Here is a 27894-nt window from a genome sequence, read left to right as displayed (position 1 = left end):
AATTTATAACTATAATTCAGAACAGTAGTATCTCCCTTTTTAGAAAAGTGTATGCAAACTAGTAAATTGGGGGGTCATTTCTCCTGTGTCTGGAGTAATAACTGTATCAGAAATGAAGGGTTCTGCCTGAACCTCCAGCTGTTTAACCAGCCTGATTTGCTAATTCCATAGTGAATCTGCAATATATTTCACACAAGGGACTGACAGAATAGGAGGGCAATACTGGAAAATTCACTACGTGGAATATACCGATGCAACGTTCAGTAAGAAAAAGATTCGGTCAGAGGACATGAAGCACCTGGGAATACTTGGTACAGTGAATATTTTTTCCTCCTGTCATTGCATTGGGTTTGAATGCGGATCCAGTTGGATCCAGTGGGGAATTTTGTGCATGCAGCTGCCAGTCAGCCCTCCTTTGTTTAGATGGAAATAAGTTAGAAAGGAGTCCTTCTAATACCTTCCCTCACTCTCTTTTTTAAGGCCCTGTTATAAAAGCTGAAGTGGGAGACACAGTGCTAGTTACTTTTGCCAACAAAGCCAAAAGGAGCTATAGCATTATGGCCCACGGTGTAAGCTTCAGCAAGCTGTCGGAAGGTGCTCCTTACTCAGATGGTAAGTTTTGACTGTGCTGTTATATTACCACATTGAGAATACTTGAGTGTAAAGATCTTCTGTTGCTCCACTCGTTTGCTCTTTTTGTGGATGGTGAGGCACAGAAGGGGTGATTGGAATAGTTTGTATCTACCTTACATGTCACAATCTGCGGGACTCCCCAGTCTGCCAATGTGTTGGCTCTTCCCCTAGGACACGTGCTGGACAAAGCATCTGAAAGAGGCTGAGGTCCATGTGGAGCAAAAGTTGTAAAAACAATCCAGTTTATATTAGTTCTAATCTAATATTGCTCAGCTGCAATCAGTGGATCTCGTTTGGACATGCCTCAGAAGAAAGAAGCTTAGGATCTGTCTTGATGCTCCTGCTGAGTCTTTGGATACAGCTACCGATGTGGTCTGAGTTGCTTCACTCTTGATTCTCTAATCCAGGTCAGGCATTGCTCTTACTTCACTGTCAGGATAGTCAGTGTCAGAGGCATCCTTTGTCTGATTGACCTGGAATGTGAAGGTGTCATAATCCTTACTAATCCTCATATATATGTAAATGCTGAAATGGAGCATTTACCAAAGGCTTCCTCTCATTTTGTACAAGGACAAGATCTTTATCACCTAAGTTAAACCACTAGATTTTAAACATCATGTTTAATTGACAGGGACTTTTTTCAATCAGTGACAAGGAACAATCCCTTAAGAGGGAGAGAAGTTCCATTTTCTTTGAACATCTATTTTAGGGTACAGAAGGTCACCCTCTGGAGATGTCTTTCTATCTCTGTCAACTACAGAAGGACCATAGATTTTGGGTTAGGGACTAAGCTTTAGAAGGTTTGAGTAGGGTTAGTTGAATCTCATCCATAGCATTTGCAGGGAGAATACTGTGATCTCTGAAAATGTCTTTTGCTGAATTTGCAGCACTGAAAAGAAAGATATATTCCTTGTTGTCTAAATTGCTTTGTTTCTACTAAAACAAAACCAAATGGAACACACGTGACATAATCCTTCTTTTGAGAACTGTGTTAAAAGAATTAGGTCAACAAGTAAAACACCATACAATAAAATCAATACAAAAGGCTTTATTAAATTCTGTTGTGTGTGGTTGCTGATCTTGCAACACAACAAATTTACCAGCATCACAGCATTTGCCATTGCATCACTAAATAACTGTCATGAGTTTAGCTTTGAAGCCACCTGCACACATCTTAATGCCACCTGTATCAGACATAGTTCCGTGATGGAAGTGCAGTCCCTCTGTTTGCAGTCCTGTTTTGTTTTCATTTAACATACTCTGGTAATGAAGCCCATGAGCAGTGTATGCTTTGGCATGGAGTGAAATCAAACCAAATCCTACAACTCAGCAGCAGCATGCACTGCATACCTCGGGGTTTTTTTGAGAGGAACCTAACTCCAGATTCATCTATTCCTAACGATCTTTGTAGTCCTTCCTCTCTCTCTGTAGCCCTCATGTCTTGGATTTCCATCATATCTGTCTACAGATGTACACTGGTACAGGTCCTGCAGGGGCTGTAGGTTTGCACTGTAGGTGCAAAGGCTGTATTTTGTCTGAGTGCAGCTTGTTCGCGTGAAAATACTACAAATAAATATACCTACAGACACCTACAGATATCTGCAGACCTATTTTTTTTAAAAATCGTGCTCTCAGGCAATACCCTTCCATGTTGCATTTGACACTTGTCTGATCTCAGATGGTTTTTGACTTCAGATCAACATTCTCCTTATTGAGCAGTATTGCAAGATGAATCCAGCAGTATCGTAGAATCATAGAATAGTTTGGGTTGGAAGGGACATAAAAGATCATCTAGTTCCAAGCCCCCTGCCACGGACAGGGACAACTTCCACTGGATCAGGCTGCCCAAGGCCCCATCCAGCCTGGCCTTGAACACCTCCAGGGATGGGGCAACCACAGCTTCCCTGGGCAACCTGTTCCACTGCCTCACCACTCTCATAGTGAAGAAATTCTTCTTTATGTTTAGTCTAAATCTGCCCCTCTCCAGTTTATACCCATTGCCCCTCGTCCTATCACTACAAGCCTTTGTAAAAAGTCCCTCCCTAGCTTTCTTCAGGTACTGTTGAAGCTGTACTCTACTATGCATTGCAATTTGCAGCAAATTATAGAATCACCAGGTTGGAAAAGACCTCTTAGATCATCGAGTCCAACCATTCCTATCTGCCACTAAACCGTGTCACTGAGCACCTCATCTATCTGTCTTTTAAATACCTCCAGGGGTGGTGACTCAACCACCTCCCTGGGTGTATGTGTTTGAATGTAATACTGCTATTTTCATTTGTGACTAAGTTGTCATGAGCATTGTCTTAGAGTATTAGAGAGGAGTGTTAGATTCATGCATTCTGCTGTTGCCAGACACATCCAGTCAAAGGGTGCCTAAGTATTAAACAAAATTTGTGGTTTGATCTTCCTCACAGCAATGACCAGAAGCGTTATTTAGCACTTTTTTTCTATAGAGAGTGCAGTGCTGAGCCCTTTACACAACTTTCCTTTGAAGTCCCTTTTGTAGGTCCTGTCTGAGTGGATGCCAACACTCTTTTACAGTACTCAAACTACACGAATAGTGCTACATCCACCCTGTGCACAGCAGCAAAGAATTGTTCAAATCTTTTAAAAGTAGCTTCCAAAATAAGGTAATAGAAACTGTTCTCCAGAGACTGACAGAGATTCCTATGCGTTGCTACAGAATCAAAAAAAAATTACCAGGATCAGATTTGGTTGGAATTTCTAAAGAGTCACAGCTGCAACTCTGCTCACTAAAGTAATTGCTTTGTTGGTGCTTAATGAAAAGCTGGAGTCTGCATTAAGGCCACAGATGAATCTCATGATAGAACAGGCAAGCTACAAACACTAGAGGAAGCATTTAAGCACAAGGATGAACTCTGCATATCTTGTCTGATTGAATCTAGATAATCCAGATATTGTCGGAAGGTGTCTGGGTGAAGCAGCTAAACTTGTTCTGCAGGCAGCAGGCTTGGTTGTCCCTACAGCGGAAGACTCCAGTGAGATGTCCCCCATGGCATAAGTGCCCAGACTGGGGGATGGTGCTTGAGCTGTGGCTGCAAAGGAAAGCTCGCTCACAGAAAGCAGCTATGTCTGACTGCCAGCTAACACTTACATTCAGGAAGACAAAACCTTCCCATGACCTTGATGTTCCTTGATTTTCTCTCTGCAGGCTATCTGAAGCCAGGAGCCCATGTTAAGCCAGGTGAAACCTTCACATACAAATGGAGAGTGCCTGAAAATGGAGGTCCAACAGAGAGCGACGCCCCATGCCTGACCTACCTGTACTACTCGGCCACTGATGCTGTCAAGGACACCAACTCAGGCCTTGTGGGGCCTTTGCTGGTCTGTCGGAAGAACACGCTGAACCACGACGGGACACAGGTGCCCAACATGGACATCTGTCTGTCTCTAATAGCTGGGTGGTGCACTGGGGAGTGTTCCTGTACAGGCTAATTTGATCAGTTTCCAGTTCAGTTTTAAGAGATTATAACATTCCTAAGAGCAAAAGCTGACCCCAACGGGATGGCTTCTTCCTAGGTTTTTCATCTTTTCCATGCACTCATTAGCAACAAATGCATCTTGCCATCCTAAGTAAGTAAAGGTCAGTCATTTTATTTATCCTTCTGGCTGACAGAAAAGTGCCATCCCTGTCTCTACAGGACATACTAAGAAGGCAGTTGCAATTTTGTGGGGAAAGAAAGCTTTATTTTTTAAGAAAAGTAATTTTTACTGAGGTAATTCTGTGCAGACTTTGTTTTTAATATCTTGGGTTCCTTCTTGGCTACAGAAAGGAATAGACAGAGAATTTTACCTCCTCTTTTCAATCTTCGATGAGAATGACAGCTGGTATCTGAACAAGAATATTGAAGCATTTACTGGAGACCCTTCAAAAGTAGATGAAAATGATGCAGGTTTCAAGGAATCCAACAAAATGCATGGTATGAAGTACCTATTATCTGTTAATGAGATCTTTCCTCAGTCATATTAGGAAGATGAGTTGGCACATTTTATAATCGTTCATAGCTGACTGCAGTGCACGAGACTGCGTGTAGAAACATCAGTCATATCAGCAATCAATGCATCCACTTATCAATGACACCTGGAGAAAGGAAACAGACTGTAGCTTTTAGATATGACACTCGGGTCTATGAGAAGGTGTAATGCCAGAGTCAAGCACCAGCTGCAGGAAAGGCTGATGTTCACTGGTGATTTAAATTTCACTGCTGGCCTTAGCACTGACTCAGCCAATGAAGGTTCAGCCACTCTGCTCCACCAGCTCCTGCTTGGGCAGTGACCATCTGTGGCAGAGCAGAAGCAAAGACTACAGAAATGGCCAATAATATTTTAAAGTATCACTGCTGGGTGTAAGCATCTAAGTTCAGCATGAAACTCCTCCAAGTCATTCATGACTTGAGCAAATCACATAACCCCTCTTTGCTTTAGTTTTCTGAAGGGCACTGAGAATATATATTTTTAGAATATATATTGTAAAGAATCTTGGGGCTTTCTGGACCCATCTGTTTTATTCTTCTGCTATGAGGTGGTATTTGATTCTAAAGTCTTGTTAATATCTTTTGCCCAGTGATCACAGACAACATTTGAGGAATTTTCAGCCTTGTGAAAGAAAGTAAAAGTGGAAAGTGTTTTGAAAGTAAAAGTGGAAATCAAAGGTCAAAAATCACTAAAAAAGCCTTGACCAGAACTGAATATGTAACTAGGACTCTTTATGGCCCATACGATGGTTCTAATGAGGTGGTTATACATTCTCCAGTCTGAAAGGAGATACCTAATCCCTACATTTGACTGATGTCCGTGAGGCAAAAGCTCAGAGGAGAAGCACTACTGCAAAGGACTATTACAAGATCTTACAGGCTAAAAAAAGGTAGAAGCTTAGAGTTTATAAGAACAGCATTTAGTCATTAATTTGGTGTCATCCACTGCTACCTTTGCTTCACAAGGTGCCCCTTAACTTGCTGAGTTGCGATTCTTTGGCTGGGGGGTGTGGTAAAAGTGTCTGTGATGAGATTCCACTGATCTGCTGCCAACTGGGCTCTTCCCTTCTCCTCCAGCTGTCAACGGCTACTTGTTTGGGAACTTGCCGGGCCTGTCCATGTGCAAGGATGACAAGGTCTCCTGGCATCTCATCGGGCTGGGCAGTCACTACGACATGCATGGGGTTCAATTTCAAGGAAACACCATCGACCTGAGAGGGACAACGAGGGATGGGCTTGCCTTATTTCCCCATTTATCTGGGACAGCGCTGATGCAGCCAGACCGTGTGGGTACGTTCCTGACCTTTTCTTGGCAATGTGGAGTGCGCAGAAATCAAGCAGCCAAAATAATGGTGAGATACTCTGCACAAGGGAGCCTGAGAGTGTGTGGACCACAGGGACCCGGTGTCATTGTTAATTCAGGCTGGGCCACTTTCCTGGCAAGGTGCTATAAATCAAATATGTATGTGCACCAAAGAGCAGAGGCTTAGATGAGCTTGAACAGGCAGAGCAGCAGGCAGACAGATACCTAACAAGATGCTCACAGACTTTTAAATCAACGGGGTCACCAGAGTTGTGCCAGGCTATGCCAAGGGACATCCTTGGCCAGAGCACCTGACAGAAATATCTATTGGTCTTGTGTGCATGACAGATTAGATCTCTGATACTGACAGATTCTTTTGTTATGCATATCTGTTATGCAGATTTGTTATGAGGACAGGCTGAGAGAATTGGGCTTGTTCAGCCTGGAGAAGAGAAGGCTCTGGGGAGACCTTATAGTGACCTTCCAGTACCTGAAGGGCCTACAGGAAAGCTGGGAAGGGACTATTTACAAAGGCATAGACAAGGGGAGATGACTTTAAATTGGAAGGAGTAAGATTTAGGAAGGCTACAAAGATGATTGGAGGGCTGGAGCACCTTCCCTATGAGGACAGGCTGAGAGAGTTGGGCCTGTCCAGCCTGGAGAAGAGAAGGCTCAGAGAAGATCTTATAGCGATCTTCCAGTACCTGAAGGGGCTACAAGAAAGCTGGAGAGGGACTATTTGTAAAGGCTGTGGGGACAGGACCAGGGGGAATGTGTGTAAACTGGAGAAGGGCAGATTTAGACTGGACATTGGGAAGAATTTCTTCACCATGAGAGTGGTGAGACACTGGAACATGTTGCCAAGGGAAGTTGTGGCTGCCCCATCCCTGGAGGTGTTCAAGGCCAGGTTGGATGGGACCTTGAGCAGGCTGGTCTGGTGAGAGGTGTCCCTGCCCATGACAGGAGGGTTGGAACTAGATGACCTTTTATGTCCCTTCCAACTCAAACCATTCCATGATTCTATCATTCTAGTTCATATATTTCTACTATCTGTCACGAAAACGACTGCAGGACTCACACTAACCAATAAAGCCTAGGAGATCATTAAATTTTTGCCATCTAATCTTCTACTGGCAATTAAGGAAACTGAATGAATTATCAGATCTTTACAATAACCAGCACCTGTGATTTTCCTTAACTGCATGTTACGCTACTTTTTTCATCATTTTTGCAATAGAAGCACAAAGAATGGACTGAGACCAGTCTGGACAAAACTATGCATCTAATTTTGGTTCCATCATTGCCTCACATACAAAGCAGCTATGAAAGTGCTTTCCTTTTTCACAAGAACGTTAGCAGGTGGAGCTACTCCAGACTTCATTTTGCTTGGGCAGTAGAAATGTTAAAATTTGCCCACAGAAAAGTGATAAGATGCTTCCACTGTCATTGCAGCCCTTGACCATCAGAGCTATAGAAAAGCTGGGTCATAGTGTTTTGGCCTCTCAAGACCAAAGGATCAGAGTGTTGCAGCTTTAATTCAGTGATCTTTGTACCATATAAGTGCATGTAAGCAAACGTTTATAAGCAGCATCTTCCCTTGTTAGAAGCATTCTTGTAAAATGGATGTGTACCTCTATTGCAAAGTCTCTAAATGCCCTCCATCAGCTTGAATACACCGGGCAGCTGCTGGGGCACAGTGGAGAGTCTCATGCACCCAGGGCTGGCACAGTGGCTCTGTGCTCAGGGACAAGGAAACAGTGTCTCTAAAACACACACCCTGTTTCTCCACGCCTTTATTAGTGTTTGCAATGCACGCTCCTCCTACATCTTCTCATGCAGCCTGTGGGCACATCTGCGGCATGGGCAGCGCTGGTGAAGCTCACTGGCAAGCTTGTTCCTGCTGCCAAACATCTAATCGATTGTTTTGCAAAGTTCCCTTGGCTAAGCTAATCTAACTCAAATAGTTAGTAGTAATTTATGGAGATTTTTGAGTGGAGGTGGAGAAGGCTAGTCTTTCCGATCGAGCAAAAAGTTACTTGCTGAATTATGAATCTCCATTTGTGTCTGTATTCACATTTAGATTTTAGTTGAAGAACTAATGTAGGAGTTCTGCACAGGGCTGCAGTGTCCTATACGCATGTTCTTTGTGAATGTCAGTCTGAAATCCCGTTCTCTTAAGTCATAAAATCATAGAATGTCCCGAGTTGGAAAGAACCCACAAGGATCATCGAGTCCAACTCCTGTGCCTGCACAGGACAATCCCCAAATTCACACCATGTGTCTGAGGGCATTGTCTAAACGCTTCCTGAATTTGTCAGGCTTAGCACCATGACTACTTCCCTGGGGAAGCTGTTCCAGTGCTTCACCACCGTCTGAGTGAAGAACCTTTTTCTAATATCCAACCTAACCCTCCTCTGGCACGTCTTCCTGCCATTCCCTTGGGTCTTCTCATAGGTCACCAGAGAGAAGAGATCATATGGTCTTGAGAACATAAGGCACGTAGTGACTAAAGGAGACAATTGGTGCATACCTGTTTTGTGAACTAGATTTTTCTTCAATCCCTTCATTTTTCAAAGGCAGCACGCTCCGAATGATTTAAGTATCCCCTTGCTTGTCTTTCCATAGAGCATCATGAATTAATTTTTTTTCAGGAGAGATCAGAGATGTGCAAGTTATGGGACCTAAATTGCTAAGCTGCTTTTAAGATTTTTTAACATTGCTTAATTCTCATGGTCTTTCCATTCCAGGCACATTTAAAGTGGTTTGCAGGACATTTGATCACTTTGTCGGTGGGATGAAACATCTCTACGAGGTCAGCAGTTGCCGTAATACCACCCGAGCCCAGCAGCAGCGTGGAGCCATGAGGCTCTACTACGTTGCTGCAGAGGAGGTGGAGTGGGACTATGCCTCAAATAAGAGCTCAGCACCGAAGATTTACAACATCAGCAGCAATGAGGAAAGGTACCCAAAGCAAGAAACACTTGTGGGCATGGGGCACATTTGTAGTGGAGGGGGAACTTCGGAGCACCTTTTCATGAAGCCAGCCTCATACTTTTTAGGAGGCATTCTTTGCTGAATGAAATAAGAGAAAACACGTTTATAAAGTGACAACCTCTCAGAGAAGACTAGTACATCGGCAGCATTTTCAAGTGGGTTTGTATCACAATGTCTTGTATTGCTGTTGAATCCAAGAAGGCTTCCAAGTCCCTAAATCCAGGTGTGTGTTCCAGCCGTGGCTCAATTGCCTCCTTTCCCTTCCTCACTCTCCCCAGTCTCCCTGTCCCAGTGGTTTAAATTTTCCCAGAGAAGAAGTCCAGGTACTTGTCTCAGATGTGAACCCCTACAAGCAGTGCAGATGAATTAGGGAGGTTCTGAGCCTGTTTCACTGCAGCACAGTATCCCCTGGCTTCCTGGAAGAGTCAGGACGCTGTAACAGACACAAATGAAACATGTCTATTCTGCACAGTGCTAAGGAATATAAAGAGTGTGTAGAAGATACACATTGCAGATCACATTGCATAAGGAGGTCTCTGAGAACACATTGGTGAAAACAAAAAGGAACAAGGAACATATTTCAAAACCAGACCTTAGAAAAGCAGCTGAGGAACTGCACCTTTTAAAGAGGAAGAGTACAGTGGAGCAAGTAGAAAATATACCTGAAGAGTCACAAGTGATGAAGCATATTTAAATAAAATATTAACTCATGTTCTGAAAGGCTGCTGTTGCTCACACAGCATATTACTTAAGCAAGGAACAATCCTGGGGCATTTTTTCCTTTTACTTAGTATGTTGTGAGCCAGCCTTGCAAGTCTCACACCAAAGACCCTTTGGCAATGAGCTGTCAGGAGACAGAGCTGCTCTCAAAAGAGGGTGAACGCTCTCCTCCGCAGCTGATAGCGAGTGTCCTCTGTCAGCAAGTCATGCCACAGAAGCAGCAACAACTAACTGTTGGTGACTCCTGAAACCTGGAGAGCACAACATCATCCTCTGCCAAGCGCAGAAGGGAAAAGACATTTCTCACTTTATCTTCATGCTAGGAAAACATCCAGCCCTGTGCAGAACGTTGGAGCATTGCTTGGAGTGATGTGGGCTGGGGAGATAAAGCAGCCCCCTCTCTTATCTCATTTGATGACATTTGGTTTTGCAAGATTAGGCTTCGGTTATCATCTTCCTGTGGCTGACTAAGAGCCAAGATAGTGAAAGCAGCCATCATGATAAGAGGATTCAGGCTTGAAGTGACAGACAGTATCTTTTATTGGAGTGGAGGATGTAGCTGGAGAGAGCTCCCAAATCCACTCTTAGCTTGAACTTCATCTCTGCTCTGGCAGCTCTGGCAAAGGATTTGTGTTCTTAGAAGCTTGTGGAGAGTGCAACATATCCTCAGATGTACCTGTTTAACAAGGGTGTGCATTCAGTGAGAATTAACACTGTTGTTATTTACTGTTTAAAATCCCTTGCAGCATCTAGGGCTTCACATCAGTCAGCACACTGGACCAAGCCACATATTATTACCACATCAATAGTGAATAACGCAACAGTTACTTAGACATGTCAGGTTTAGTGCTTTTAATTTTGGTCTTTTATTTTGCAGCTATGGGCATGTTTTCCTGACCCACACGGAAGATCTGATTGGTTCAAAATACAAGAAGGTGGTTTACAGGGAGTACACAAACAGTAACTTCACGCAGCGCAAAGTGAGGACGGAGGAGGAGGAACACTTGGAAATCCTGGGCAAGTAGCTCTCACGGCTCACAGACAGAGCCTGATAAGTGTGAGGAATGCTTTCCAAAACAGAATTTTTCCAGCTTTGTTAACATGGAAAACAAGGAACATTGATGCCTGTTGCAGCTTATCAGTGATTTTACACCCAATTTGTATAATTTCTGAGTGTAAAGATGCTTTCCAATTTAGAAAATTCATTCCCAAACATGAAAAAGGAGTTTCTTAAGGAGTACTAACAGCCAGGACGCCAAAATGGCTATTCCAGGACTAATCTTAACATCAGAGCATGTAATGAGGGCCAGGTTGTTTTAGGCAGATTATGTCAATATTAAGGGGCTGGATTTGTGTCTGAAATTGGGCAAGAAAAAATTTTACACATGCCATAAAATAAACATCAGCTCATGTTTGGTATGGGGTGAGAAGTGGGCAACAACTGGCTATATATAGAGTAGCCAGGACTGTCTAGGAATATATGTGACATTTCCTTTTTGCAGTACAAAAGTAAAAAATTAATTTAAAAGAACTTTTATCAGCTTAAGAAATAAAATTTTGAAAGATATAAAAACAATCCACAAGAGTTTTCCTTAAAAACAAGCTGTCCAAAGACCTGCCTCCAGAGGAAACAATTCTTCTCATTGACAGAAAAGAAAATTCGTTATTCACGTATATGTAGCTTTTAATCAGTGAGATAACAAACCGATTTTGATGGCTTTGCTGAAAGAATAGCAAAGCCTGAGGGTTTTGAGAAAGACCTTGTCTCTTCTCCTAGACCAAGCTACTGAAATTTTGTTAAATTCAGAAAAATAGAATTAATCAACGGTGTCTCCTGTTTTTTCTTAGGGCCGTTACTCCATGCTGAAGTTGGTGACTCTGTACTGGTTGTTTTTAAGAACAAAGCCAGCAGGCCTTATTCAATAAGTGCACATGGTATAGAAGAAGTGGGTTGTGAAGAACAACCTGAGACACCAATTACCCTCCCCGGTAAGCCTTTTCTACTTCTCCCCCCCCACCCTTTGAGCTACAAAGGCTGTATATAAATGGATTTTAACACATGAATGCTAATCCCTTTTTCAATCTTGCACATACTCATACATTCTCCCAGGTACAATAATGCTAAATGTTTATTCAGATACAATTCTGTGTTGCTATACGTGTTGGCTCTTGATCAAGTGAGCATGTCTGGACAGAGAATGAACCTTTGCTCCTATCAGGGGTAGAAACAGCAATGTAATATCACTGGACAACCTCCAAAAAAAAGCAGGAGCAGGCCCATAATCATGGCAGGAGAAGAGTAAGCCAGCACTGTATTTGCTCTGGACTGAGAAACTCATTGTCAGAGTTGCAGCTGGCGATGTTAACTCTCCCTCTCTCTTAATCTACGCAGAATTGGCATTTGCATTCAGAATTGATGCATAACACGCAAAACGTCACTGTCGTGTGATTTAAAAGTCTAAGTATGCCAGTTTCTAGCAGGGAAAATACTGGAAAATAGTTCTCACAGCACTGAAATCTTTCCTATAGTAAAATAACTGCTAAAATTACTACTTCAATTTTTATCTTGAGTTTATATTCTAGTAGGAAACCAAACTCAAACCCAGGCATTGTAGTCAGTCCAAAATGTACACAATTTTTCTTTCATTGCCCATGCGGTTTTTTCAGGGTATTCATGAGATTCAGTGCAAAACTAGAGCAAAAGAAAGTATAATGTAGTAAAGCTCTCTGGAAGTTGAAATACCTTTCCTGTAGGTATTTGTATTGACACAGTACAATCACGCAGAAATTCATGGGCAAATGTGAGCCAGTGACTGCCTTAGTGGAGGCTGATGAATTAACCTGTGGTTAATAAATGAAAAAAAAAGGAAAGGATCTGATTTATATGATTCCTTTGCGCTGTTATTTGCTCCATGATGTTGTTGATGCTCTTTTGTTAACCATTGAGGTGCAACACTGGGAACACTGCTGTCATGTGCCCTGTGTCCACATGAGAGCAGGCTTGGGATGAGTTAGATGAGGGAAGGTGTATGTTTGACAGTAAGCCCAAAGGAAAGGACTCTCCAACAAGATCTAAGGACAGGCTTTTCCTTAGGAGTTTGGAAGCAGCAGTTAACATTGAAAACAAGTCCTTTAAAAAAAGAATAATCACCATTATCATCTCAAAATCCTCACTGTCTTGGTAGGCCAGGCTGGACCGTTCACTGGATGCTCACCAGAGCCCATCTGGTTCTACTAAATCCTGAACTGGTCATCAGTCAAATTTATGTCCTGCTAAATTATGCTTCTGAGAGCACTGCCAGCTCATAGAGACCACGAATGTCATAGTAAAGAGGCACAGAGAGAAGATCCACAGTAGCCTAAGCCAAATAGCTCTCAGTGGCCACAAATTTGTCCTATCTTTTTTATTCCTCCATTTACTTAGCAGCAAAAAGGGAGAAAACATCTGTTTTCCTTTTGTTTATCAGTCTTTTCAGAGGCTGTGCTTTATTTGCACTTCAATTATAGGTCTTTAATGTCATCTGAAGTATCTCAGGTTTTAAGTAGATTGGATATTTTTCCACCTGCAGCTTCTAAACTTCCTGAAGCAAGGAGTAAATACTAAAGAAGTGGTAGAGGCCCATGACCAGGCTCTCTTCTAACACCATGCCCTCTGAAAAGGGAAGACAACATGTTGGTTACATACAGGTGGATGGCAAACTTTTCCCTGCTGTATATCTTCATGGCATGAATGCCCTTGAGACTCAAGGGCTTCTTGTTCGTGTTTTCTGTCCTATTAATATAGTAGCATTGTACCTCGAAAACCTTTCTGATCTTTACTGGAGTACATAAACTCATGCTTTTTATGCACAGAAGGTGCTTGTCCTGTAAGATTAAATGATATTGCAACATTTATGCGAGTCTCATCTCATATAGTATGATATTTGAGAGTTGCCATTTCTTTCTCTGTAGTTATTGCCATTCAATAAAACCCACTACTACATGATCCATCAAAATGGTGTAGTGGCTCAGAGGCACAAAACCTAGGCACAGTCACTTCACAACCATTTAAGCTTGCAAACTCTCCTTTGTCCTTATGCCCACAGTTGCTGGCAGTTGTTGGGTGGGCTTTGGCTGCACTAAGACCACGGCCAAGAGTTCTGCAATTTACCTGTTTCCCTCTAGCTCATGGTGTCCCCCCAGCTGTTCTCAGTTTTTATCACTCTGGAAGATATTTGGGCCAGAGACTGCATGGTTCAACATTTCTCCACCACTTAAAAGGACAAGATGTTGATCAGACCTTGGTCTCCCACCATCCCCTGCAGTACCAGCAAAAAACTAAAGCAGGCAGACACAACACAGGCAGTTCATCTGAATATAGGTGTGTTTGTGTGTGGCATAGAGAACCGATCCTCACAAAATACATAATTTCTCCATCAGATTGTTTTTTTTAATCAAAATGTAAGTCAGGGAATCTCTGCTGAGAGCAGACGTGGCAGAGGTGATGGCTTTTGGGAAGAGACCAGGGATCTCCAGTAACTGCTGAGGAGAGGGGGCTTAGCTGGGAGAGGGAAGGAATTCATGTTGCTCCCAGTCAGCAGGTTGGTACATATTCAGCTCTCCTCTCCTGGCCTAGAGCTGATAGACTGCTGTGGCAGTGTCTGCAAAACTCCAGGGGCAACTGCCACATCTCTGTGCCTTTTTCAGCTGAGAAAATCCAGAAAGTATTTTCTGGAACTTCATCTGACATCAACTGACCTTAAACATTTATATCCAAGATTTGCTACAAGTTTTGCCCACAGAGAAAGTTCTACCTCCAAAATTCCCTCTGGGGATGCCACTGTTGCCAGCATCATTTGCTGACTACATATTTTTGGGGCCATCTGCCTTCATTTACACCACTGGAACCCCACTGACCTTCTGGAAGCCAGAATCACATCCACATCCCATTGCTGCGTGCTTACACAGATAGTGTTGATGCAGATAATTTTTTGATGAGAAGGGGGGGAAGCAGATCTCAGTTACATACTACTAAAAGTCTCTAATACCCAGTTGCTCTTAGTAAAATTTTTCTCTTGTTTCAGGGGAAATAAACACATACAGGTGGAATGTCCCAGAACGATCTGGCCCTGGTAAAACAGATCCAGACTGCATCACTTGGGTTTATTATTCAACAGTGAATTTTGTAAAGGTAACCAAGAAATGGTCATTGAAGATTACATTGCTCTGGATAAAGCGTCCGGCTTTGCTTAATGTTTCTGAAGGGATCCTGGTTCTCATTTATGCAAGGACCACAGACTAGAGGAACAATTTAGAGAGCTAGATGCTTTGTTATCTTTAATAGCAGTTACAGTTTCCTGGGTAATTTAATCTACTGAAATCCCCAGGTATACACCATGGTAATGTGATTCCCTCCTTAAAGAATAGCCGAGGGGATTTTGAGTGAAGGCAAAACATTGTATTGGTACATTAACATAGGGACACATAGAGAAAGATGCCTGTAATCAGACAGAGTCATGATTTTTTCTCATCTGACAGGAAAATGGAATTTCATCTTTATTTAACCTGTAGTTAATCTGTATGTATTGCATAATTAAATGAACGAGAAAATTTGTGATGCATATATTTATTTTATTGCAGGACACATACAGTGGTCTGATTGGGCCTCTTGTAGTTTGCAGAAAAGGAATTCTTGATGAAAGAGGTCAAAGGAAAGACATTGATCGTGAATTTACCCTTCTGTTCATGGTGTTCGATGAAAATGAATCCTGGTATTTGAAAGAAAATATTGAAACATACCTTCATACAAACCCTGATGATTTTAATTCTACTAAGGACTTTGTAGAAGGCAACAGCAAGCATGGTATGTAGGACTCAGTGGCAACAGCCAAGAAGACAAAGGTTTGTTTTTCACTGCCCGTTTAGGAAGACATTGGACTTAGCCTGCAATTACCCAGCCACGTGACAACTTCATAAGCTGTAACTCTGGGAACAAAAAGATTTCAGTCAAGATGTTTTTCTGATAAGATAGCTTAATCTTATGGGAAGAGGCTGCCCTGCCAGACTTCCCTTGTCATTTGGGAGCTGCGTTCCTTGAGGGCTTGTTTACTAGAAAAGTAAGAATGACATTTTAAAATTGTGACTGTAGTAGCAGCCAGCCAAGAGGCTGAGGAAAATAGACTGGATGGGGACAGGAACAGCCCTGGCAAAGCAAACTTCTCTTTCTACGGATGGTACCCATTTTAGGCAGCTACTTTATTTCCTCTTTTCACATGCAGCTTCTCAGCATAAATCCTGTTTGTTCGGATCTCAACCAGTAAAAAACCTCCATGCTGCTTTTCAAGAAAGAAAAATGTTTTCTTTTGTGCAATTAGTTGATTTGGAAAATGAAACAAAAATATATCTGTCTCCCTGCAATAGCAGTGGTCACTAAGGAGAGCCCTTGCCGGGACCACATGTTCCTGCTCCCTCTCTGCATGGGGACACCTTCTCCCCAGAGAGAAAATCTGAAGGGTGCTTGAAGGGGAGATTATTGTCACCCACACTGTGGCCAGTTATTAATCAGTCCTATTTTGTCATTCTTCCAGCAATCAATGGGAAGATCTATAACAGTCTTCTGGGTCTAACGATGAATGAAGGTGATAGGACAAACTGGTATTTGATAGGAATGGGCAATGAAGTGGATATACATACAGTTCACTTCCATGCACAGACCTTCATCTTTAAGGTTGGTAAAATTAATCAAAGTAAAATATTTACAGCGTGATGGGAAATTTCTCTGAAAAAAAGCCCAGGCTCTAGACTCTATGGAGTGCTGGGCTGATGCTGAGAACAGTGGGAGTTTTGCATGTGAAGGAAATAAAAAATTCATGAGATCCTTGCAAAGCTTCTACCACTCTGAACCTGTTATGAAACATGTATAATTGTCACTATTACAGGATGTCATTAGCTAGGTAAAAATGCATATTTATCCATGTTATGCCTGCTTACAGTACAGTTTTATGTTGTAATAGCTTGACACTGGCAGGACTACCTGAAAAATCTGTCTTTCAAAGAAACGACCATGCTCAACCAGCACTTAACGTCCTCAGGAGGAGTGTCCTGTTGATAATCAATTAATTGATTAAATGTGGAGTGTCCACAGACGCTAGTTTCCCTGGATGATGCTTACTAGAAACATATAACAAGAAGCATTTGGCCTGCTTTGAGGAGACGAAAGTCTAACTGGAATATGTCAGTGACCATGGGGGGGTCTTTAAGGCAAGACTCTTACAATGCTGGTTTTGCTTTGCCACAGACAGATAAGGACCACAGAGGAGATGTGTATGATCTTTTTCCTGGGACCTTCCAGACAGTTGAACTGATAGCAGAAAACCCTGGAACGTGGCTTCTGCATTGCCATGTAGCCGATCACATCCACGCTGGCATGGAGACAACCTACACCATCAATAAATCAGGTGCAGTACCAGAAACCTGTCTCCGGGACTCAGAGGTGGTATCACAGCAGAGCAGATGGAAGGCAGTGAGGAAAGGAAGGGAGCTAATGTCAACTCCGTACTCTGCATGCTGGTGGGAAGAACCCGTAAATTACTGACATGGCCAGTTAACATTGTCTGGGCACAGGACAAAGGCCCCTAATGACAAGGCAAGGACAGTAATCTTTGCTGCAGTCTGCAACTTAAAAGCAGTTGAGTGCTTCACAAGAGCCTCTCTGAGACATTGGCAGACTGTGGACCGTTAGTCACCCACAAGTGATCAGCAAACAACTATTTTTCAGCCTTGATGCCAAGTGGTTTGTGGGAGGGTCTGTAGACTGGCACGGTCTTGCTTCCTCCCTGGAATGATGGATCAGGGAGCTATTTGTGCTCCTCCCTGCATGGGCAGAGATCAGCTGAGAGACAAGATGCTCCAGAAAAATGATTGTTCACCCAAGAAACAGATGATCCTTTGGCTAAGAAAAGTCAGCAACTTTTTGGGTGGTGCTAGTCCCTTCCACTGCTTTTGAATAGAGCCAGAAGTGAGTCTCTCCACAACATGTAATTTCACTAAGCATCTGGATCCAGCATCTCCTGCCTGGAACCTCACTGTGCTTGCTACACTCCCCCACAGTGGCCGAACCAGTGCCAGAAGGCACACTTCATACCTGTAATCCTGTAGCAGGAGGATAATAAATGTAATGCCAAATGTAGCCAAAATACTCCTTCCTTGGACAAGATGAGTTTATTTTATATCACATATTCTTTGGGGCTATGAAAATTCAGATGAACAAACAAATGCGGAACTGAATCATAGAATGGGTTGTATTGCAAGTAACCTTAAAGATCGTCTAGTTCAACCTCCTTCCCCTGTCCATCCTGGCCTTGAACACATCCAGGGGTATCCCCAGCTTCTTTGGGCAACCTGTTCCAGTGTCTTATCCCCCACATTAAGAAAAACTTTCTTCTTTATGTCCAATCTGAATCTGCTTTCACTTTAAACCCACAACCATTTGTCATAGCACTACAGTCAACGGTGAAGTAACAGGGGTGCCTATAAGAATAGGGATGTTGCCCATGTTGCTGCCCAGACTCATGACTGTGTTCATCTAGTCAGGTTTTGTGATCAGCAAGGTAGAAGGCATTCAATAAAATCACGACTATTTTTCCAGAACATAAAGAAGTGTTTAATAAGGCTTTCAACTTAACGATGCCTTTTCTCTCCCCACACAGGACAACTCACAACTGAAGCATATGATAAAACTACTGCAAAAAATAAACCCACCGCAAATGGTAAGGGTTTCTTAAAATATCATTTGAAGCTCTTCAGATTCATGTGTAGACTCCTCATGAATTGCTTTTCTTTTAACAGATTATGGCAGAGAAGAGGGCAATTTTTTTGGCAAAACTTTGAGTCCTGGAGAAGCTAGCCTGATACTTGCAGCCTTTTTTTTCATTGGACTTGTTCTGCTGTCAACAGCATTAATCTTATTCTGGCTCATCACTCGCCAAAGAAGCAGGATCCAGTACACAGCCCTGCATGACAAAAGTGCACTTTTATCAGATTCCCTTTAAATACCCACTTTTAGTTTCATTCACAGAGCCGCACTGGATTTCATGACATGCTGCTAATAAAACTGGAGCAAGACACATGCTGATAGTCCTACCCCATAGCCACTGCTCACAAGAATGAACATGAGCTGTAGGGTTCAGCTCCGAGACCCACGTACCACTTATCACCATTTCCACTCCTCCAGAGTTCAGTTGAGCTTTGCCCAAGATCAAATTCGGCAGATGAACAGAGCAATACGCATCTCGGCTTCCATGCTGCGAAGGATTTATCCACAGGAGTAAGAAGCAGGGAGCATGGCATCTACATGAGGTTCACACTAGGGAATAAATACCACCAGGAGTTGTTTTAAACGTGCCAGCTTCTGGAAGAGCAGGTTTCAATGTGGAAGTCCTCACGGTTTCCCAAAGTCTCACCCAATGAATTCACCAACATTTAAGCTATTTTCCCCTTTTACCCCTTGTTAAATGAGGAAACTGGGGACAGATTTTTAAAGGCATTTTGGGACCTAACAATACGTTTAGGAACCTGATGGAGTTTAGCAGTGCCCCTGTTATTGGCTCATAACAGCTTTTGTTAATCCCTTTAAAAATCTAGCCCTGAGTAACCTCCGAGAAAGTTAGTTGACGGTAATTGCTGCTTCTTGTGGTCCTGATTCTGTACCTCTTTTATTCCACCAAGCAGCACCTCACTCCCTATTTGTAATGAAGCCATCAGGAGGTTGATCTCTGCACTCTGCAAGGAAGACAGGTAGAATCAGGCATACTTAATGATGCTTGAATGTTTATAGCTTGTTTTTAATTAGATAGTGCTCACTCTTGCCTGCTCATATCAGCTACAGCTCTTGCAGAGGACCTCCAGAAGAAACAGATCTGTGAACCTGTCTAACCCAATTGGATTTTGGGCATAAATTCAAATGGCTGTTATGTTTTTTTTTTTTTAATTTTATTTTTTCCAGTTCGGTGTTTTGAAGTATGTTCAAATGTAGGAAAGTTTACTGCCCATCACTCTTATTGCAGCTGGCATCCTGGAACCAATATGTTGAAGTTTCTTAGAAGTTTCTCAGGTGTTTCTTTATTCTTTGTTTTCCCCAGTCATTTAAGAGCACACATGTGAGATAGAACTGCAGGACTGAGCCCGAATAGGAGTTTCTCCGTAGCAATAAACACTTTCAGACTCCTTCTCTACATCTTCCCTTTGAGCTGACAAAACCAAATACTCTAAGTCCTTTCATCTTTTTGTTTTGTTAACATTAAAACTGAGGTTTCCTGTTCTGTGCAAAACCAGTGTCGGTCTGTGCAGAACATTTGCTCTCTGTATCCATAGAAAATTAAAGCCTTTCACCTGAACATACACTGTTAATAAAGGAAATTATTTGGTACTTTCCTTTTAAAGCAGCTAATACTTCTGACTTTTTAGAAACATAATCATAAATATATTTTGACAGTAGAAACTAGAATCACTAGAAAGTGATTACAGCAATAATAACCCCCTGGTTATTTGTATGAACCTTGTGGCATAGTTCATTTCATTTAGTACACTTCTTGGATGGATGGTGGCTGTGAAACATGACTGAAGCCTTCAAAGGTCTTCCAGATGTCACCGCAGTTGGTAACTGTCCTAGCACCAAAAACGCAGAAGTTAACACATACAAGATCAACCCTACAAATCTTTCCAGAGAAATAAGCAGCTGTGACACCAATGCAATGCAGACTGGATGAAACTGTTCTAAAAAAAAAAAACATCAGAAAAGTGGTCAACAGAACAAAACAGACCATGGAAAAATCAGTATGTATTTTATTTAAAGAAAATTGTGCCTCAGTGAGATTTTTGAAGAAGTCAGTGTGTAGCTAGGAGACCTGGATAAATATAGCTTGCTTACATTTTCATTAGACATTTGAAGAGATTCTTAGTTAAAATTCTTAAGGAAATGAAATCACCATGGGATGAGAGGAAGGGTCCATTGAGGCTATTTCCTGGTTAAAAAACAGGAAAAACCAGTCAGATTTCATGGTGGAACTCACTCATGGGGTGCTGAGAACCCTTGCTCTTCGCTGTTTTCTGTAGATGGTGTGAAAAGGGTGACCAGATTTAGTGACAGTCATAAATACGCATGGCATGAAAAATGATGCCAAGTGTAAAAAGCTGCAGGATAAAATTCAGTGCTGATACACTTACAGCAGTGCTTCCAGCAAAACGCAATCCCAGTCCTACGTGATGATCTGTCTATGCACCTCAGAAGTGGGATCTTATTAGTAACAGTTTGATGACAATGTTAGCTCAAGCGCGCCTCAGTGGGCAGAAAGGCAACTGAATATTAGGAACCATTAGGAATTAAGAGCAAAGCAAACTAGGAGACAACACGGCAGTGTTACACGAATGTCTGGGGCACATGTGTCTTGAATGCAGCCTGAGTCATGTCCCCCAGGGCCATCCAGGAGGACACGGCAGCACAGAAAGAACAAGAAGGGAATCAGTTTTGTAGGACATTCTCCATGCAAGGAATGTTTTGCATTAGGGTTTGCAAAAATAGAAAGGACAATAGAAAGCGGATACGACAGTGGTTTTATAAAGGGAGAGTTGAGTGGAGAAGGGAACAATTTGTCCCTTTTGTCAGAAGTAGTATGAGGCAGAGGTGTGCTGCGAGCAAAGCACAGCACAGGAGGTGGCTCCTCACAGAGTGGACAGCCATCTCTGTAACTGCCGGTCAGAGGGGGATGAGGATGTTGAGTTTACAGATGTTCAGAAAGCAACTGGAAAAATATAAGGGGGGAAATTATAAGGTTTTTTTAAGGTGAAGGAAGCCTGCTGAGTCCCACAAAATGTGATTTTGAGATGTGGAAATGGAGACTAAACACTCTGAAATGCCACAGCAGGTGGTGTTACATAGACTAAGGTCTTGGAGCATCTGCCGGGTGGAGGGGGAGAAGGCTGGGGTTGTTCAGCCTGGAGATGAGCCAGGGGGATTTTATCCATGTGTGCAAACACCTGACGGGGGGTGTAGTGCAAACAGAGCCAGGCTCTTCTCAGCAATGCCCAGAGAGAGGACAAGAGGTCACCATCCTTCTGTCGCACGTGAAGGATGACATGTCATCCAGAGGGACCCAGACAAACTGGAGAAGTGGGTTTGTGAGAAGCTCATGAGGTTCAACAAGGACAAGTGCAAGGTCCTGCACCTGGGTTGGGGCAATCCATGGTTTCAATACAGGATAGGCGATGAAGTGATTGAGGGCTGTCCTGCAGGGAAGGACTTGGGGCTGTTGGTCGATGGGAAGCTCAACATGAGCTGGCAATGTGCGCTCGCAGCCCAGAAGGCTAAATGTACCCTGGGCTGCATCAAAAGAAGTGTGGCCAGGAGGTCGAGGAAAGTGATTCTGCCCCTCTATTCCTCTCTTGTGAGACCTCATCTGGAGCACTGTGTCCAGTTCTGGAATCCTCAACATAAGAAGGATATGGAGTTGTTGGAATAGGTCCAGAGGAGGGCTACAAAGAGGATGCGAGGGCTGCAGCACCTTCCCTATGAGGACAGGCTGAGGGAGTCGAGGTTATTCAAACTGGAGAAAGCTCAGAGAAGACCTTACAGCGACCTTCCAGTACCTGAAAGGGTTATAGGAAAGCTGGGGAGGGACTTCTTACAAAGGCATGAAGTGATAGGATGAGGGGGAATGGCTATAAACCGGAGAGGGGTAGATTTAGGCTTGATATAAGGAAGGATTTCTTCACCGTGAGAGTGGTGAGACACTGGCACAGGTTGCCCAGGGAAGCTGCTCCCTTCCAACCCCAACTATTCTATGAGTCTATGATTGTTTGACCGGAGCGGCCGCGCCCCGCGGGGCAGTCACAGCGCTGCGGGGGCGGAGCCGAGACAAGCCGGGAGGAGCCGCGCCGAGCCGAGCCGCGCCGAGCCGAGCCGCGCCGATCTCGCCATGGCTATCGCTCACATCGCCACCGAGTACGTTTTCTCCGACTTCTTGCTGAAGGAGCCGCCGGAGACGCGGTTCAAGGGGCTGCGGCTGGAGCTGGCGCTGGACAAGATCGTCACCTGCATCGCCGTGGGGCTCCCGCTGCTGCTCATCTCCCTCGCCTTCGCCCAGGAGGTCTCCATCGGTAACCGGCCGCGAACAAAGGGCTCGGCGGGGCGGGGGGGGCTTCCGTGCCGCGTTCGGGAGGGGTTTCCACCCCGGGCTGGGACAAAAGGCACCGCGGAGCGAGCGAGGGGGGAGCGGCTCTGTGAGAGCATCCCCAGCAGCAGGCGGGGTGCTGGGCATCAGGCTGGCCTTTCCCACTCCTAGCATCATAGAATAGTTCTGGTTGGAAGCACCTTAAAGATCATCCAGTTCCAAACCCCCTGCCGTGGGCAGGGACATCCCACTGGATCAGGCATCCCGCTAGATCAAGTATCCCACTGGATCAGGCTGCCCTCTTCCCCGTACCCTCTTCCTCCCAGAGGCATTCCCTGAGCTCTGCTATTCTCTAACGCCTCCTGAGCATCAGCCCTGTCAGCTCAGCTGCTGCATCTTCTTCTGTCAAGGGATGGAGCCAGGTCGCTCTTTGTTTCCCGATGCTGCTCAGCCTGCCGAGCTGTGCCTTGGAAACAGCCCGTGACCTGCGGTTCGTCGTGCTTGGAGTGTTTTGCAGTAGGATCTCGCTGTCATTCCAGAGGAGGCCACAAAGATGATCGGGGGGATGGAGCACCTCACTTGTGAGGACAGACTGAGAGAGTTGGGCTTATTTAGCCTGGAGAAGAGAAGACTCCGAGGAGATCTTATAGCAACCTTCCAGTACCTGAAGGGGCTACAAGAAAGCTGGGGAGGGACTGTTCATAGAGGCTTGTGGTGACAGGACAAGGGGGAATGGGTATAAACTGGAGAGGGGCAGATTTAGACTAGATATTAGGAAGAATTTCTATACCATGAGAGTGGTGAGGCACTGGCACAGGTTACCCAGGGAAGCTGTGGCTGCCCCATCCCTGGAGGTGTTCAAGTCCAGGCTGGATGGGGCCTTGGGCAGCCTGATCCAGTGGGTTGTCCCTGCCCATGGCAGAGGGGTTGAAACTGGATGATCTTTAAGGTCCCTTCCAACCCAAACTATTCTATAATTCTATGATTCATTCAGCAGGTGTCAGGGATAAGTGCCAAAGGAAAGGGATCTCCTGCCTCTGTATTTGGGCAGCAGATGACTCCCTTGTGTGTTGCTTTCCTGTGCTCTGCTGCACTTCTGTCACTGTTTCAGTTCAGCTTCTGCTGTGGCTCCATAGATGAAGCTATGCTCTACAGGAGAAGGGTGAATTTTCATAGCTATTTTGCTATTTTGCTTTTCCCAACCCCAAGTTATCAAAGTGCTTGTGCGGCAGCCTTGTATCCAGGCATTTCAGAGTCTGAAGTGATGAAGAGACTTTTAAATACAAATGACAATGGATTGTATCTTGGAGACTCACTTATAACAGGCTGAGAGAGTTGGAATTCTTCAGCCTGGAAAAGAGAAGGCTCGGAGGAGATCTTATAGTGCCTTCCGGCACCTGAAGGGGCTACAAGAAAGCTGGAGAAGGACTGTTCACAAAGGCTTGTAGTGCTAGGACTGCAGGCAATGGGTATAAACTGGAGAGGGGCAGATTTAGACGAGACATAAGGAAGAGTTTCTTCACCATGAGAGTGGTGAGGCACTGGCACAGATTGCCCAGGGAAGCTGTGGTTGCCCCATCCCTGGAGGTGTTCAAGGCCAGGTTGGATGGGGCCTTGGGCAGCCTGATCTAGTGGGATGTCCCTGCCCATGGCAGGGGAGTTGGAACTGGATGATCTTTAAGATCCCTTCCAACCCAAACTGTTCTATGATTCCAACATGAATTTATAAAATCACAGGACTTCCACCCCTTCAGAAATAGTGTGGTTTGCTGCATGCTCCTGTTTATTGGCGTTCAGTGTTGTATAGCTGAGATACATGTATAGATTTGAATCAAGCGTATGTCAATTGTATGGAAACAGAAGTGGGAATGTGAATTACTGTTGAATCTGTGCAAAAACCATTGTGAATAGTATTAATCAGGTGCCAGGCTGCTTAAGAGGTAAGATGCCCCAGACTGCTGTATTTACACCTAGCTACACTCCTATTGCAATAGATGTGGTTCAGTCCAAAGCACTGTGGCCTGCAATAACCACGTAGAGAAGTTGGACAACCAGGCTGGGAATGCCAAGACCAGATCCCAGCCTTGTGGTGACTCTGGTCAGTCAATGACTGGATGGATGCAGCAGTATTTCTGTAATTTGACCTGCTGCTTTTCGGTTTAGATCTGCTACTGCTATGTGCACATTTCTTCCTCTTAAAGCAATGAAGAAGAGGGCTTGCATTTCCGTGTACTAGCTCATATATAGGCTCCTTAGTTCTTCAACCTTTTGCTTCACTGAAAGTGCTGGATCCAGTTTGAAACAGTGCCATGTATCAGGGTCTCTTATGAGCTCTACAGAAGTATTTCTTTCATTTTCCTTCCTTAGGTGAAGCTCCAGCACACAGTTGAATTGCAGAGTTTGGTAAAGTGTGTCTTTCTTTTTGATGAGTTAAGTTCTCATCTTTGCTAATCAAACATTTGGTTCTCAGTGCATTTTATATATGGCAAAGTTCAGTATTAGACTAGTTCAAATTGGATCTGTGACTGCGGCAGATTCATAAAGCAAGAATTAAAATGTGTGTTACATCTTACCTGTGCTTTATTTGCTTATAATGCTGAGGAACTGTTAGAAGAAAACATGAGGTTTAAAACCAAGCTGTTCTGTTTGAAAAATGAGTATGAATAGGCCAGGCCACCAGTGTGAGTCAGACTACACCATGTGGTTTCTGTACAGAAAGTGATACTAGATCAGCCACGCTGCTAGTACAGCTGTTGCCTATTTTCCGCACAGTCTTGGAAGCTTAGCAGGCTGTCTGCTTATGGGAGATCCCAAAGCAGTTTCTATTAAGTTTTTTCAGGGGATAGAGAGGATCCCGTGGGCTTGATATGTCCAGTTCTGTGAGCAATAGTGTTCTGCCAGCAATAGAACAGAAAGCAAAGGTTGGTTTCAAATGTTTTTTGATGTAATTGTGCTTTGAAATAGCTCAGGAGTGCCAAACTGAGAAAAAATGCTAGAGTCCATTGTAGGTCTGAAGAAGAGCAAGTTGTAATCACAAGTGCTTTTGAAAGCAGTATGTGAGTCACAGCATGGAAATATCACTGCCTCCAGCTACAAAAATTGAACACCCTTTCCAAATATGAATGCTCAGCTCCTATTTCTGTTGGGATAATTGCATTCTTCCCACCTAAAATTCTCTTGGCACCTTTAACCATCACCTTCCTTTCCCACTCTGTATTCCTGTTACATGGCAGGGCAATGTCAGGGAACTGCAAATTTCCTCCTACATGTGGTTGCTGTTAATTGTGCAAAATGATTAAAATGTTTACGAAGGCCTCAGAAGTTTTCTGAAGCTGCCAAGTAACTTAGTTTTGATATAATTTTCAGGAAATAAATAAGATTCCAGTTGCCGGAGGCATGGAAACTCCTGCTGCTGCACTCAGCCAGCGAGCACTGCTGAAACTCCTGGGGTTAGAGCCTGCACCACGCTTCGGTGTCATTCAGGGGCAGGAGGAGAACTAATATAAGTTTATTGTTGGTTAAATTATAGAAACCTATGGTCACCTACAGGTTTGTGATGATTTTAAGCTGGTTCTGGTAGTCCTTAGCTGTGATTGAGCTGCTGTTTGCTAGACCTGGAAAGCTTTGCTGCTTGAAATCCTGCACCTGTTATCTCTTTACAACTAGACCTGGTTTGGTGCAATTTTAAAACAAACTATGTAATTTTATACCGGGAATTTGAAAATGGAAATAACTGTAGGATTGTGAGGATTGTGTTGTATGTGCTTATGTTTCTTATGTAATGGACTTATAATTTATATTTACTTGTATTATTTAGTAGTTCATAGTGTAAATATACTGCAGGTGGTCAGGTAGTACAGTAACAGAAACTATATAAATATGGCTAAATCACCCATCCCTGTTCAAAAAGGGGGGAAAAAATATATATAGGTACAGTCATGAGAATCAAATGTATAGAAAGGGAAACAAAAAGTGAGACTAAATCACAAGAAATTTACAAAAAAATAGTCTTAGCTCTTGAACTAGGCTGCTTTCCTCTCCTGCTGCCCTGTTGCTGGCTCTCCCTGCTCATGTCCCTCTCCCTTCACATTCACAAGTTGTTGAGGAGCCTTTTGGGAAACAGACTATCTTGTGACTTGCATAAGAGCTTGAGGCTAAAGTTAAGTTGGGTGTAATTAGGCCAAAGACTATTGCCATGGCAGCTGTTTTCTGAGAGCTTCAAAAACATCTCCAAGTGCTGCTGAAACAGGCTGTATGCTAATAGTTGACATTTGCACATCTTGCATTTAATTCACTAGGATGCTCTGAAACCAGGGGCGTTAATAACAGGGCTGACTCAACAAGCATTCAAGTAGCATCAGTCTGGAGCATCCAGGCAGACTGTGAATTCCAAAGCATCTTTTGTTAGATGTACAATCCCCAGAGAACAGCAGCGTACACTGTGCTGCTCTGTGGCATATAAGGAGTGCTCAGTACATTGCAGAAGTTACCAGCATCAGGAAGAAGCCTGCCCAGATGGCCAAGACAAACTTGTAAAAACATGTACTTTAATGTCAAGTCTAAATTGTCTTTGGGTGAACATCTTCAGCTGTTGTCGGGGAGATTATTTCCTGTTTAACTTCTACAGAGTCAAGTTTTCATTACCTACAAAAATGATAGTAAGCTGTTTTAGGTGCCAGAATTGAAAAAATATCATGGCCCTCTGAGACTTAGGGTATTGCAAATGTTGGCAGTGGAGCTCGATTTTCAACACCACTGTTTTGAGATGTTTCTCCTTCTTCAAGTGAAGGGAAACTCTTCATTTGCCTTAAATTTCGCTGGTGGGAATTTCATTCGTGAGTCAAAAAAATTATTGCTTTGAAAGCAGCGCTTGACAAACACCCAACTCTTTCCCCACTGCTTGAGACTTCTCTGAGGAATAACTGTCAGCTGCCGCCGAGGGAAAGACACTTGCTGGCTCCTCTGATCCAGTCCATTTAAACATTGCATCACCTGAGCTTTCTGTTCCGCTACTACTCTATTGCCAAAGTAAACAACAGGGAACAAGTTCTTTTCTCCAATGCATCCCTTTGTGTCCATTCCTTCTTAAACATACTGTCTA

The 27894-nt window shown here is 43.6% G+C and overlaps 2 protein-coding genes across 5 annotated transcripts in view; both read left to right on the top strand.

Moving 5' to 3' along the window:
* HEPHL1 (hephaestin like 1) overlaps positions 1 to 19924 on the top strand; it is a 36472-nt gene extending 16548 nt beyond the window's left edge. For all 4 annotated transcript variants that reach the window (XM_054056814.1, XM_054056815.1, XM_054056816.1 and 1 more), the window contains 14 exons: positions 172 to 311; positions 481 to 612; positions 3809 to 4020; positions 4427 to 4577; positions 5709 to 5921; positions 8682 to 8895; positions 10526 to 10665; positions 11497 to 11637; positions 14712 to 14818; positions 15268 to 15490; positions 16215 to 16354; positions 16925 to 17084; positions 18336 to 18395; positions 18475 to 19924. In XM_054056814.1, the coding sequence (XP_053912789.1) occupies positions 172 to 311; positions 481 to 612; positions 3809 to 4020; positions 4427 to 4577; positions 5709 to 5921; positions 8682 to 8895; positions 10526 to 10665; positions 11497 to 11637; positions 14712 to 14818; positions 15268 to 15490; positions 16215 to 16354; positions 16925 to 17084; positions 18336 to 18395; positions 18475 to 18677 (2236 nt within the window). In that variant the 3' untranslated portion in view covers positions 18678 to 19924. The remainder of the gene's footprint in view (positions 1 to 171; positions 312 to 480; positions 613 to 3808; positions 4021 to 4426; positions 4578 to 5708; positions 5922 to 8681; positions 8896 to 10525; positions 10666 to 11496; positions 11638 to 14711; positions 14819 to 15267; positions 15491 to 16214; positions 16355 to 16924; positions 17085 to 18335; positions 18396 to 18474) is intronic.
* Positions 19925 to 22537: 2613 nt separating this feature from the next.
* Positions 22538 to 27894, top strand: part of PANX1 (pannexin 1) — a 30386-nt gene continuing 25029 nt past the window's right edge. Inside the window, exon 1 of the mRNA XM_054054914.1 lies at positions 22538 to 22779. Within this exon, the coding sequence (XP_053910889.1) occupies positions 22599 to 22779 (181 nt within the window). The 5' untranslated portion in view covers positions 22538 to 22598. The remainder of the gene's footprint in view (positions 22780 to 27894) is intronic.

Source organism: Cuculus canorus, chromosome 1 (genome assembly GCF_017976375.1).
Source record: "Cuculus canorus isolate bCucCan1 chromosome 1, bCucCan1.pri, whole genome shotgun sequence".
Lineage (NCBI taxonomy): Eukaryota > Metazoa > Chordata > Aves > Cuculiformes > Cuculidae > Cuculus > Cuculus canorus.
This window is presented reverse-complemented; position numbering and strand designations above follow the sequence as displayed.